General features: G+C 38.8%; 1 protein-coding gene and 1 long non-coding RNA gene across 4 annotated transcripts in view; one reads left to right on the top strand and one right to left on the bottom strand.

The window, feature by feature from the left end:
- The first annotated feature begins 616 nt into the window (after window positions 1-616).
- LOC137172404 (uncharacterized) lies at window positions 617-5,271 on the top strand. Of its 3 annotated transcripts, none has more exons than XR_010924971.1 (4): window positions 617-823; window positions 1,090-1,242; window positions 3,175-3,348; window positions 4,831-5,271. It is a non-coding gene; the product is annotated as an uncharacterized lncRNA (long non-coding RNA). The 3 variants fall into 3 exon arrangements; XR_010924970.1 differs by having other exon boundaries at window positions 3,175-3,370; XR_010924969.1 differs by lacking the exon at window positions 4,831-5,271 and having other exon boundaries at window positions 3,175-3,993.
- Window positions 5,272-7,725: 2,454 nt separating this feature from the next.
- cpxm2 (carboxypeptidase X (M14 family), member 2) overlaps window positions 7,726-14,698 on the bottom strand; it is a 31,521-nt gene continuing 24,548 nt past the window's right edge. Inside the window, exons 11-14 of the mRNA XM_067576317.1 lie at window positions 13,762-14,059; window positions 13,282-13,421; window positions 12,099-12,198; window positions 7,726-9,189 (exon numbers count right to left, since the gene is read on the bottom strand). Coding sequence (XP_067432418.1) covers window positions 8,933-9,189; window positions 12,099-12,198; window positions 13,282-13,421; window positions 13,762-14,059 — 795 coding nt within the window. The 3' untranslated portion in view covers window positions 7,726-8,932. The remainder of the gene's footprint in view (window positions 9,190-12,098; window positions 12,199-13,281; window positions 13,422-13,761; window positions 14,060-14,698) is intronic.

Raw genomic sequence — 14,698 nt, 5'->3', positions numbered from 1 at the left:
TTAGATACTTGATACTTAGATACTGTAGCAAGATACTGTGTGTTGTTGAATGCAAACAAAATAATTGTTTTTTTGGTTCAAATTATGAGGTGTTCAAAATTTACTATGAAATTTTACAATGAATATGACAAGTGTAGTTTCTTTTTAAAGAATATGTATGCAATAATTGTTTTTTTGAAATTTGGTGTTAATATTTTTTGGAGTTTCATGGTACAGAGGCAAAAGCTATTTCAAGCCATGTCTGCACTGACAACACTGGCTCAATTAATTGCTGCTGCACCGTATCTACAATAGAGTGATAAATCAGTGTCATGATTACCTGTTTCATCCTTTTTGGATTTTTTGAGGAACAAATTGGTGTGGGGCAGGAAGAGAAAATACAGGAGAGTTTGACAAGAGTGATATGAGTTTAAGCTTTTGTATCCACTGCAATTCAGACTATTTCCACCTGCAATCAGTCTGAGCCAGAGGGAAGCTATTTTTCTGTTCACACCACAGTGCAGGTGGTAATGAAACAACATCAGCAGCTGACTGAGACGGCCTTGGCTGTAAATGACTGAGATTCTACACACTGATTCACACCCCAGGAGGAGCCAGTGATTATCCTCAGGTGGGTGGCATTGACCGTAACACACGGCTTAATCATGGTTGGCCTTAACCCACTCGGTCAACTGGTCCCTCTGGGTGAGGAATAAACCACAACTCAAAGTGAAAAGTGGACACCTTCTTCTGTAAAACTAAGGAATGTTTGTCGTTTTTCCTCTTCATAACTCTTTGACTCAGAACCAGGAAGCAAAAGAGGCTGGCTTTAGGTGTTCCCAAGGTATTTGTTGTAAAGCCCATGATTTTTTTTAATGCATTGAAATAATATATCTGAACATGTGTGTAAAGCTATACTCTTTGGCTTCTTTTATGAGGTTAATGTAAAATGACACATTTATCTCAATGGTAAAACAACAGTCACTTGAGAGTAGAATAACATATTTCTGATAAGTACTTGGAAAGTCTCAAAGACAAAAAAAACAGAGGGTATGAAAAGGCCAGTGATAGCAAAGACTGAATGTTGTGTTTGATTTTTTTTTTCTGCAGAAACCACAAGAATATCAAAATGCACGAAGGACTCTGCAAATCTCGGACAAACTGATCTCTGAATGCTGTGTTGTATTCCATGCAAACCCGCAAAACCCCAAGAAACGTCAATTTGGGAGTTTTGGTTAACAAGCCTCTCCATCTGAATGACATGTACGTGAAGGTGAATTTGTGAAAATTGTGATGGGGAATCTGGAATGACTATTTACCTCTCATATGAATGAACAAAGAGCATGTGGTGTTTATTATACAACTTGTAGTCTTCAGTTTCTCTCCCATATATCACCACACGCTTCCTGTTTGACTGTGTGTACTAGAAAATGTGTGACGCACATTGTTGGCATGCTATTGTGACAGAGTATGTGTGAATGCTGCTCAGAAGTGTCATTACATCAACTGAGAAGATCTTCATGGATTCCCTCTTTTGAGATGAATCTCTCAGTGTAGGCCATGCCCCTTTACCACCTTTTTTCACTAATCTTCAAAACCCATGGTACACCCTCACAGGTGTTTTCACTCAGACAGCCCAGTATTCCTAGAAATTGTGTCCATAGGTGCCAGTTTTCGCAGGAAGGAGTGTGTCATTTTTGTGGCGAAGTGAAAAGTGAGGATGTGGAGGTCTGGGTGCTGTAATGATGTGTAGCATGTCAGACTTTCATGCAGAAGATTGGAGTTTGTGTCCTCTTGTGTCCTCAAACTTTTATTAACTGTAAACACAATCATTACCTAACCTTAACCAACTGTTTTGGTTGCTTAATGATAATCATACCTTAAATGAGGGTTCACAATTTTTCAAGTCTGTCTTTAAACAACAGTCAGATGTCCATATGTGCATTGAAACAAGTTTTTCTTCCTCCTGCTATTACTAGCCATTAAAATGCATTTACAATGTAAGTGATAGGGGACAAAATCCACAGGCCGAGTTTTGTTCAAAAATGTATTTAAAAGTTTATCTGAAGCTAATATGAAGCTTCAGCAGAAGTTTGGTTAGTAAAATCAAGTGGATATCTTCCAAAGTTACTGTCTTTTTAAGATTCCCTCTTTGTGTTTCCCTGTTGAGATGTGGTGGAGGGATCGTAACAAAAAGATGGAATTTGGCAATAAAAAGACTTCCAAAAACTTTGGAAGATATCCACTTGATTTGATTAATTTGGACCCTACCCATAAACTTTTAAATACATTTTTTTCTGCACAAAACAAGGACTGGATTTGTTCTCCGTCACTTATATTGTAAATGCATTATGAAGAGATCGTCTAATGGCCAGTATGAACATGAATGATAACAGCAAGAAAAACCTGTTTCACTGTTCACTGGGGCACCTGAATATTGTTTTAAGACAGACTCGAAAAAGTGTGAACCTCTCATTTATTGGCAATAACCACAAACTGTACAGACTGTGCTTTACTGGCATCTCCCTTACTTTCCTATTAGTTTTGTTGCATCGTTTCATTATTATTTTAAGTAAATGAACTTTGGTTACCTCTCAAACAGTAATTCTCAGCATTGCTTCAACTTTAACCTGAGCACAGATCTGCCAGAATGAGTAAAACCAGAATAAGTGACATCTGTGTGGGTGTGCAGGGCCTTAAATATATTTGGATATGCCTGAAAATTAGTGTCAAACAGATTGATATGATTTTTCTACATTTGGTCGCCACACATTGTGTGACTATAACAAGATGTAGCTGACACGCACACATACCATCTGTGAGTGATCTTGCAAAATTTGATGGTATTGCACTGATAGTCTAACTGTAGTCTGACTACAAATTGTCTTTGTACAAAGCCCTCATATTCCTGGATGTTTTACATGCAGATTTAATGTTATTAATATAACAAATTTAGAGGACTGTAAAGCTATGGTGGGGGTACGCACTCTAGTTGCCTTTATAATGGATTATTAGCCTACAGCATGTGGATAAATTGTAGAAATCATTATTTGTTTAACCTAATCTCATTATCAAAAGCCCCCATGTATCAGCACTGTCACATTTGACCAAAACCAGAGCTCCTATGTGGACCAGTGTGTGTGTGTGTGTGTGTGTGATGCCTGCCCTTAGGTCTGCTTCGCTTCTGTTTTGCAGGCTGCTGGTGGGTGGAGTTGGCTTGCTCGTTACCTAAACCTGTAACATCTGTGCTGGATCTGCTTGAGTTTAAAAAGACTGTCTCACCGGGTCATCGCCTTCTTCTCTTGACTTCCCGGCAGCCTCCCACACAGCACTACAATTTCACTCACTCATACGTTACACATGCTACTGGTCTGTGCCCTCTTCACTACTGGTTTGAGTTTTATTCATGTTTATTAAGTTCCTTTGTTTGTAATTCTGTGTGCGGCCTCCATTTTTGTTGCTTGAGTCAGTTGTTATTCATGTTTTTGTCATCATTAGTCAGGATTTGTTGTAGAGTTTAATAAAAACACCTGACGCACAGAACAGAAATATTTATCTAGACATTTAACTTTTAGTCTTAGCTTTTTCACCTTAAACAGTCAGTTTATAGTTTATAATGTCATCAACTTGTTTCAAAAACTCACATGTTGCTTATAACTGGAATTACCTCCCTAACCTAATATTCACAAATATTAAAGGATCGTTTTGTTTTATTACAATCTAGATCTTATTTTTAGCTACCTGATGAAATATCTAATAATGTAGTTACTCAATTTGGTCAGCAGAGTACCTTTGTCTTCAAAAATCATTTGAAGACCAAGAGTACTTATGTAATATACTCTCTCTGCCCTCCCTGATCTATCTATAGCTCAAAAAATGTCATTTGCAATGCACTTAGGTGTTACTTTGAGCACCTATAACCTTGTGGCACTTGTGTCAGGCGGAACATGGAGTGATGTCACTTTGGGCAAAAGCATCTGCCAAGTGAATAAACGTAAATGTCATGGCCCGAGGGATGGTGATGTCTGTCTGTTGGTCAGTCAGCTCTCCACTTTGGTCCAGACTGAAATATCTCAACATCTGCCAGATGGATTCACATAAAACTCTGTTTAGATGTTCATGGATCCCAGGAGATCCTTAAGAGTTTGGTGACTTTTCCTTTAGTGCCACCAGAAGGTTGACCTCTGTGGTTTTGAGTGAAATGTCTCAACAACTTTTGGCTGGGCTGTTATGAAAATTTTTATTTGTCCAATACTTCTGGATACACTTTTGAACAAATAGCTGAAAAACCAATGACATTGTACCTGCTAAACATCAACATGTTAGCATTGTCAGAGTGTATTAGCATGCTGCTGTTAGCATTTAGCTCAAAACCTGTTCAATGATCTGACTGGTCGTGTTTTTTGCTCCATTAGACTTCTTTCATGCAGCGTTGCCACATTCCCAGACTGAAGCAATTACTTTGTTGACTACAATGTTATGATTACTTAAGTGAAGGATGTCCAAAACTACAAAAATTAGACCCAGGTTGTATGAAACTGGAATTTCCTGAATTTTAGTTGAAACAAGTAAATCAAAATCCATTGAAACATTTCTGTCTTTTGCTCATAAAGAAGCAAAATTTAACACTGAATGTCAACAATGACTCATTATTATAAGTGTGTTTTGCAGTTCAAAACTTGTATGTTTTTACACTAGAGAAGTACAGCTTGCAGTATTATATGAGTAAAATGTTTTTCCATATATATGGCTAAGCTTAGTTCATCAATCCAGAAATGACCAAACTTTTTCTACCACCTTTCCTGTCTATGCTGATCTGGTTGTGGTCTTTGATGTCCATCAAACCCGCAGAGAATCTAATCTGTCTCCGATGCTCCGGAGTAGCAGAGGCGAGCGAGGTTAAGCGCCGGTTTACCAACGCTGCATGGCGACTCACTCCTGTGATATCCAGGCAAGCACTCTAACACTTCAAAGGCTGGATCAACTTCTGAAGAAGCATTGGCCTTTCAACTGCTGGCAAGGTCAGCCTGTGGCTGTGTCTTCCCACACATCTGCACGGTATCACAGCTGCAGGCCACAGCGGCTACAATGCACACCCTACACACTGTACAACCCCCTCCCTTGTCCCACCTCGGTCCACACCCACCTTCACTTCCAGGGATCTTCTGCAGGCCATATGGGAGAAGTTTGAACCTCAGTTTGTCTTATAAATTCTTACTGTTTTTGAACAGACCTACCTTTTTCACTTTTTCAATAAATGTGTGGCTTGTTTTACACAAAACCAGCACAAGATATCGTAGTATTAAGTATATTTATCTGGGATTTACAACTTGCTGTACACTCTGAATTGTGCTAATTGGTTCAAATCTCTCACATCTGGTATTTGAAACATATCTACTGTCCACATCTCTACACCAACACAGAAAAGAAAAAGGGTGTAATCAGTATTATTGAAGTGAGTTCTGGAGGAAAATTACAAACATTTTAGAACAGGATCTGGTAGGTGTTGCGGATCAATTTCAGTTTGTGTCTTCAATGGATGCTGAAATATCAAACTCTCAAAAAAGGCAAAGCTGGCCCAGCTATGTTTTTGTTTTGAACACTTGCTCCCAGACCCCCTGAACTATTCACACTCCCTGCAGTTTGCACTGTTTTTTGCTTCCCTAACTGAAGTCAACATGGTGCAGCATTTGAAAGTGGATGAAAACTTCAGACTCTGAAAAAGTTTTAACAGTGTTGTAGAGTTGATGTTATATTGATGTTGGACACATGTAGCTAATGTTAGCAAAATGTTGGTAAGCTAATGTTGATTGTAACTGACACAGCATTACAAAGGCCTCATTATTCAACTCATATAACGAACATCCAGTAGCTCTCTCATTCCTCCTTGTCGTGCTAGCTTACCAGCTTATACAGGACTGAAATAGATGAAAGTTTTGATGTAAGGCTTGCGAACTTTAACTTTTACCTCTAGCTCAATCAGTGAAGTCCATAGCATAACAACAGCCCGAATGCAAATCCAATTATTGTATGTTGGACTTCCCTTGAATGCACCAACAAGGGAGCAATCAGTCCCTGCTCTTAACAGAAGAACCATATCACAGCAGATTAACAGTGACAGCAAAAAAATGAAGGCTTATTTTGATTTATCTCTTGTACAGCTGCAACGATTAGCCAACAGAAAATGAATCATCTGAAGCAACTACTTTCATAACTGTTTTAGTCATTCCTTAAGCAAAAATGCCAAACATTTGCTAGTTCCAGCTTGTCAAATGTGAGGTTTTCTTTGTCCTCTGTGGTGGTAAACCACATGTTTTTGGGTTTTTTTACTGCTGGTCAGACAAAACAAGACATTTGAAGATGTCAACTTCAGCAGTGGGAAATTATAAAGGGTATTTTTCACTATTTTCTGACATTTTACAGACAAAACTAATCGATAAATCAAAAACACACTCTACAGATTAATCAATAATGAGAATAATTGTTAGTTGCAGGTGTAAGTTAAAATCTAAAAACAGTCACTGGCCATGGTACAGAGCTGCAGAAAACATAGTAATATTAACAAGCTCTGATACTATACGTATTATACTCTTCAGTGCTCTGAGATGATGACAGGTGTGTGAGCTTCTGTTCAATAACCTTTGTAGGAGGAGATAAGAGGTTAAAGTCTTCCTATACAGTAATTGCATGTTGGCCAGAGGGGAGAAAGGCTGGTGTTGTTGTCAGAATAAGCCAGTGATCTGTAAAAGCCCCGGCAGAGCTCTGATAATTAGAGCCTTTCCACCCCGACACTCTCAAGATACAATCTCACTACTGCAGAAATCAAATGAGATGATGCTTAAAATTAACCACAGTGATTACAGCTGAGTTATGGAAATGAAATGGAGCTTATTTTCCATCAGGGATGTTCAATCAAGCAAGAGTGAATATAAAATCAGACTTTTTTTTTTAATTAATCATACAAATAACCAACAAGTAAATCACCTGCTACTGCAAATGCTTTGACTTTCTTTATCAGGTTATGACCTTGCTTTAATTCCTGATCCTTTCAGTGTGGAGTTACCCCTGCGAAAAAACTCTAAACTGCCTGTGGATTCGAGGATAAGTGCTTGTCAATATGTGTTAGCACTGTGCAGACATGATGACTTATCCAGGGTGCCTTCCACCCAACGGATGCTAGGGTGAGTTGCAGCCTCCCCGTGGCCTTAAAAAATGAAATCATGAAAGAAGAAGAGTCTTTTTTTTACTCTTGCACTATATACATGTTGTCATTTCATAATGTTACAAATGAGCTTTAGTAACTAAATTGGGGGGGGGGGGGGACAAAGACATTGGTGGACTTCCCCTGAGTCCACCAATGTGGTGTGTAATTTCCAAATATTTTCACGGTAGCAGATTATTTTACGGTCTGTAATTTCCTGTATTATTATACTAATTATTATTATTATTGCCTGTAGATGAAAATGTCTAACATTTATGCTTTTCAGTTTGGCTGACGGGCTGTGCACTGATTAAAAGACTCTTTAGGGACTATTTTCCCTATAATTAGTACCAAATTATGTAGTTCTTTTATTATTTGAAAATTCCAGGCCCATCAAACAAAGTGTTACCGACACTTTTGAACTGCATTTACTGAATAAAAATAAAAATTAGCTAATTGATTGGTTGATTGGTTCCCAGAGTGCAAACTGTGAGTAAAATCCACATGATTCCACAAGAGCAGTTGAAGAAATTCAAGTAATTTGTGCAAACATAGTCTTTATTTAATAACTTGCCAAGAGCAACGTGTATAAAAAAAACTAATCAATGACACACAAAAAGTCACTGAGTCCACAAGAATTGAAAAATTGTAGAAGTGCAGGTAATAAAGCTTTTGTAATGGTTTACATAACTGTGTTACATAAGTTAATAAGTATGTACATAATGACAGTCATGGCCATTTCTCACAGTAGCTGAAAGTAGATGCTAAGACACGTACGTTTCCTCATGTATGATTTCTATTTCAGCAGTGTTGGGCAAGTTACTTTCAAAATGTAATATCTTATATATTACTAGTTACTTTCATCTGAAAGTAATAAGTTACTTTACAATATACTGCTGTCTGTGTAGAGTAACTTGCTACTTTTGCATTATTTTCACCAAAATAACCACAGACAGATGATGACTAGGCAATATAAAATGGAAGAGTGTAATGTTGTTTCATAGCAGCCTTGACATAGATTGCACTTGACTGTTATGTTCTTTTCTTTGATAAACTGAAAGTAGTGGGAGTATACCCATCTCGAAAACGCAGAGCCTGCAGCCATCTCAGCCGTCGAAGTTCGACATCTTGAAATTCTTATTATATTTTTTTCTGGCGGTGGAGTGGTGCACGGTGGGAATGATTTCTTTAAAAACAAATACACACTTAATTTCAGGTGGTAACACGTTACTTGACATAATAACTGTAATAATATTACCAAAATCCTTATAGTAACGCATTATATTACTTTGTTACTGCTAAAAGTAATACATTACTGTTACCCCAACACTGTATTTCAGTTTTCTTTTATTTACAAAAATAATGTTCTGACAAAATTCTTTAATTCTGCAATATCAATATTTATAGTTGATATCAAAGGAATAATGGTAATATTCATATACATTGAAAAAGAGTGGTCATAAACATAAACTTAGCCTTTGATGGAATTAAAAACTTAAACGTTTACAGTGGATATTAAAAATAAAAAGGTTGAGATGACAGTGAACACAGAGCTTATGTCTTGGGATGAAACAAAACAAAACAAATAAATCATCCCGTTTAAATTAATCCACATTTTCTCCAAACAGCCATTCCACTGACAGCACTATGAAGGAATCTGACAGAGGTCCAAACCCAGGCTTGGAGTTCAACCCAGTCTGATGAGAGCAGATGTTTGTTTTTAATTCTTCCTCCAGCTTCCTTGTACAGTCATTATGTTCCCAGACGTCTTGCTCTGGACCTGCGAGCTTGGAGCTGCCTGAGGGGCAATTTGATGGGCTGCTTGTTGAATTTTTCCATTATTTCTTTGATGCGTGACAGGTTGGTGCGGCCGATGGTAAAGTCGCACCTGGTGGCGCCCATCTCGTAGCCCACCTCGCACTTCCTACTGGTAAGGCTGTAGCCCTCAGCCCTGGCTGTTACTTTGTACTCTCCGGGGTTCAGCAAGCGCCAGTAATCGCCATCAGCAGCTGATAACACACACAAACACAAAACGGCTAATAAATATTTTGCACTTTTGTGGTTAGGTTTTACGTGGCACCAATGGAAGGAAAGTGTTCCATGCTCAAACTAACATCACAATTTTTGCCACATTGAGTCCCCTGATAACATAAAAAAGAAATCAGATCTTTTTTAAGTCGTGTTTTTGGCAGATAGCCATGGCAATAGCATTAAACATCTTCAGTAGCACAAACGGATGGTAAAAACTGAAAATGGTGGGACTGATTTAAAAATAACGGGCTGCCTGTGCTTTCTGTGTACCAGCCATAGAGGCTACAGTTAATGTAAATCTTTAATCCACTAATACTAATCCTATCACATCTTAATGTAATGTTACAGTGATCTAAGCACAAAGTCCAATATATAAACTGAAAAATAACTTATATTATACCCAGAGTGGACTGTTAAACTAATTCAGTTTCCTCTTGTAGAAGTAATACTAGTCAAGCATGAAATTTGTAATAGATTCAGTTTGATTCAGATTGATTGAGTTCACACAGTATAAAAACACAGTAAAACCTTGTTCTCATCTTCCTCCTCACAAGAAAGACTTCATTTTTTCAGGTCCTGTAAAATACATCTGTAACAATCCCGATACAGACTTGAATACGACTGGGTTTAATGACTCCACAGTGACCTCAATGTGTAATTCAACACTAGGCTGAAAAGCAATGTTTCACTGCCCTCTGTGAGACATCACTGACAGGTGTTGTTGGTTGTACTCAGCTTTGTTGCACCTGTAATCAGCCACAACAGTGATGTCACAATGTACTGACTCACCTTGAATATCACATAGCAGCAAGGTGATAAGTTAGGTCAGCTGGAAGACAGCAAAAATGTGATTTCCTTGATGGTGTTAAAGGTACCCTGAGGAATGTTTGACCACTAGCAGCACTGTTTATGGAACAATGCTTTCACATGTACGTCCCCGTTGGTTTGCTCTCATGCAAACAAGGCCGCACATGTAAGTGTACTTAAAAAATGTCTTTCCAGATGTTTTATGAGGAATCAAATGGGATGAAATATATTAAATGCTTGAGTAATGCTGAACGTAAACAGAAACCATATTTCCAAAAAAACCCATTTTTTCCTTAGCTGCTGTGCTCAACTGTGAATTTATGTTTTCCCACCTATTTTTTTACACATATAACATAAAACCAGATTGTCATAGCTATCTTTTCTTGTAGATTTATTTAATGTTATGTAAATGCTAAACCTAAATGTTAAATCTCTCTAATATCTCAGGAGATAGAGGTTATGGGTAATTAATGAACTGTGATCCAGATGGGGATTTACTCTGTAGGAAGTACAGTTTTCCTGTTTACTTATATTACAGAGAGAATACATGTACAATGAGCATGTTTTTTTATTTTCTGTTGTCAGTGTACAGTAAATATAAACCAAAAATAATTGAATAATTGGTTAAACTATTTGTATTTTCTCTCAGGTGAAACAGCTTTCTATGGATTTTGCTCCCTTATGGGTTGTACCAATAAAAGACCATGTAAATGTTCAATTTAGGCTAAATCACAACAAGCATAATTGAAGTTACTCGTTATTTGTGCATCAGCAGCAATATGCAAATTTTGTCCTAGAAAGCTGTATCTAAACAGCCTACTAAGCAGTGGCAAAAAGCAAGCATCACAAAGTTAGAGAGTTCTTTGTGTTCTACTTCTGAAAAAGGTAGTGCTCTGTATTCCCATTTAGATTTTTAAAAATAGCTCTGCTTTGTCATGTTACATTTTCTTGGTCTCTCCCCACTGATCGCTGCCTTTATGTGATCTGGGAAATGCGCTTGTGGTGTATTTTCAGCCTTTGAGTCACTCACAAAATGACAGCGTTGCTTCGTTCCCGTCATACAGACACCCACCTGACACGTCTGAACGCCCACTGAGACAAATAAAGTATGATGGCAGGTCTGTCTCTGCTGCTGATCTGCAGCCGATCCAAACAGTAACACACGGACATCTGTGCTCACATAACTTAGGTTCGGATGGCAGGAGGGGATCTAATTGTTTCCTGAAAAGGCTTTAATATAAAATGCTAATGAGCTACTTAATTCTGAGTCTGGCAAAACGTCGCTCAGATATTGATCAGATATCAGTAGCACTGCTGTCATCTCGGTGACTGTGGTTGTTTCATTAGTGAGAGGACAATTCCTTCACAAATGTTTTTGAAGGTTCATACAGTTCCAAAGCAAACTGAAGTCAGCTGAAAAGGTACCATTTTGAAAATAAAAAGCCTTAAATCTTTACTGACTGCAACTGAGAGTAGCAAGATTTCTGAGAGGAAGCGGTGACTTATACTTAGTTCCAGGAATAATAATGGCTAATGTCCTTTTGGACATTCGATTTCACGCTCTAAGTAAAAAACTGCTTTGGCTTTGAAGGCTGCATTTTTTAGGCATCAGCAGAGATTGCCTTGAGGACGCACAATCGATAGTAAAATTCAGAGCAGAAGGTCTTGGAGAAGCTGGCTATGACTGTGAATTGACTGAGACTCGTACCTGCGGCTGTAGTGAAATACATCAGCTGCTTTTGTTTAGGCTTTCTATTCCTTCTTACACTGGAATGCTAACTCACTGTAACAGTGACTCATTCCTGAGGAATATCAGCTCAAGTGTACAGACAGTCGAGTCACAGCCCTGAGGTAGCTTCTGCTGCTTTGATTGCTAAATCTCAGCTTACTCACATAAAATCTCAGAGATGGAGGGGAAAATATTCACATGCTGGAAAACAGACATCTGTTTGTGTCCAGACAAACTTAAACTGAACAGATTTTTGAAGTGAACATGTTTATTTTGTTTATGTTGCTACCTCAAATGAACAATTAATGGTTTAAATTATACATAAATACCAGGTGACATGTGGTACTGTACCTGTGCGAATATCATGGCTGATTCCCTCCACAGAGACGATGGCGTTTGCTATTCCGCGGCCTTGCAGATCCCTCACTACACCTTTGATCCCACGATGCACCTGCATATGAAAAGCATGACCCATGCAATAATGTGAAAAATCCTGCCTGAAGTTTACCCCATCAGCATCTACTGCATATTTTAATACATTGTATATTCCATGATGTGATGATATGATGCATAATGTATGATATTCAGTTTAACAGAACTTTTAAGTGTGTTGTAATATCTTCCTTCTACCATCAATATTTAAAGAAGGTACATCCGAACATCGGGCCACATCCTCTGAAGTCAACATTTCTAAACTGAATACATCATAACAGGCTGACAAGCTTGTCAAAACTTAAAGTCTTCTCAAAGTGAGGCTGGATGTGCAGCCTTATTTTGCCTAAATTTGGAGGGCACAACCTTTGCAGCCCTCAGTATCCCATAATCCACACTCAGGATTCAGGAAAGTCTTTATGTTGTCAACAATTACTGGTAAATATAAAATAAAATAGATAGCACATGTGTCATTTTGTATTTTTATCTATTTGTATTATCAGCCAGGATTTGGTGTTAATCACAAGGGGTTATAGAAAATGGAAATTATATAGACATATTTGCTATTAAACTGATACATATTTTGCCAGGTGTCCATCATGTTTTGAAGTAAATTTTACAAAAAAAAATCTGTTAAGGTGTCATTGAACATCTACCACTCAATTTCTCTGCACTATGAGGGCTCAAATTTGAGTTCACAAGATAACTAGGAGCACCCGAATGCACCATTAGTTTTGATTTTGTGGGGTCAGACTATCTCAAATTTGGGAAGGTGCTCAAGTTCAGCTTGGCCTTTAGTTTTTTTCTTTCACAGGATGCCTGAATTAAGTTGTAGCCAATAATTGCTTCAAGACAATTTCCTATTGGCTTTTACTGCAAATGTTAAGAAGTCTATTTAAATGTTTCACAGTTAAAATTCCTCAGTTAGAACACTTTTAAGTAAATACCGAAGTCAAAAGAACAACAGGAACAAATTAAGAGTCAAATAGGAACTAATATATTCCTATAATAGAAAAAAAGCATGTGTTTATGTGTCTTGTCTGCACGGCATGGGTTGTCTCGTGTGTTTGTGTGAGTTGCGGGGGCTGCTTTGCTTTTGTACCTGCTCCATGAAGACAAGAAGAGACTCGCGATTGTTCTCCCACTCTTCAGGCAGTTCACTCTCATGAGGGAATTTGTCACAGCCCACATACATCGACAACTCAAAGCAGTTGGTGTGCAAATAGCTGAAATCATTCATACCTGCCAAGAAAGAGAGACATACTGTATCTGTAGGCCAGCATCGACTCAGGTTAGCATTTTGCCCAGACATCTGTGGCAATAATTGAGAGTGAAATGGAAATTGAAGCGCTTCCACTTTTGCCTTTTTTTTTTTTTTAATTGTTTGCTTTTGAATTCTAACAAGATGCTTCAAGCTAAAACCTAGAAGCTTTGAAAGAGCCAAAGGGGTTTAACTCTGAATATGCAGATGTGCTCACGGGTGCTAAACAAAGCTAAAGCTCAAAGGCTCAGAGCTGAGAAATCCTGCATAAGACAGTGTCAGGATCAGCGAGAAAACACTCGGGCAGCTATGGACACTAACTGCCAGCCGCTGTGTGCCAGGACGCCCCGTTGATGGTGCCATCCTCCTTGGCAAAGTCTTCTGTGTGGCAGACCCTTCGGTTGGCATCAGTCATCAGGCGGTGGGTGGAGGCGTACGAGAAGGCCAGCCAACGGAAGACGTGGTCATCCGGGGTGGGCGTCGGCTCCCTGGTCACCCCTTGGGAGCGAGTTTTGTCGTACGGGAAGGTCACCACCAGCTCCCCTCCCTGGATGTTACTGCCCAGTACAAAGGGCATCTTCTCCATCCATGTTATCAGAGCCCGCGTCTCCATGGCAACCTACAGTAGCGGGCACAGGAGAGGGGAGTATAATGTAATTCATGCAATCACCTCAGTAGCGGGATTGCTAAATTAACTCATGCTGAAAACACTTTCACTGCAATATGCTCTTAAGAGATATCTAAAGGGCTGTTCACACATTCCCATGCTGTAAACTAATTTCACTACTATTTATTCTAGAAATTTTCAATAAGAGGCAGCAAGCCACCTATCATCCAGTGACTTGTATTTGCATGTTACAATCAGGAAATTGATAAAAGTTGCCCCTTATAATTAAACCAGACCTCCTATCTCTGAGCACTGGTTGGGCCAGTCAGTGAGGCGAGCGAGGACAGTTTTCACAGCTTCCTGAGCACAGATGGGGATCCCAACTCTGCAGCTGCAGCAGCTATTCTGGAGGCTCTGTGTGACTCACTCGTGGCTTGCAGTAACGTCAAAACACTGGTGAGGATGAGCTTTTTATAGATCACTGGGTATATTTTAGCTCTCAGCCTCTTCGTCACAAATAGCAAATGCATCCGCTCCTCCCAAAATAGACAGTGCTGATACGCCCACGAGGCTGTTTTACCCTTTTGAAGAGACGGATGGAAGAAAGATGCAGCATATGGTAGATCAAATTTGATGCTGTAAGCAGTGAAA

Source organism: Thunnus thynnus, chromosome 20 (assembly GCF_963924715.1).
Source record: "Thunnus thynnus chromosome 20, fThuThy2.1, whole genome shotgun sequence".
NCBI lineage: Eukaryota > Metazoa > Chordata > Actinopteri > Scombriformes > Scombridae > Thunnus > Thunnus thynnus.
The sequence above is the reverse complement of the archived record's forward strand: the minus strand, read 5'-3'. Positions and strand labels throughout refer to the sequence as shown.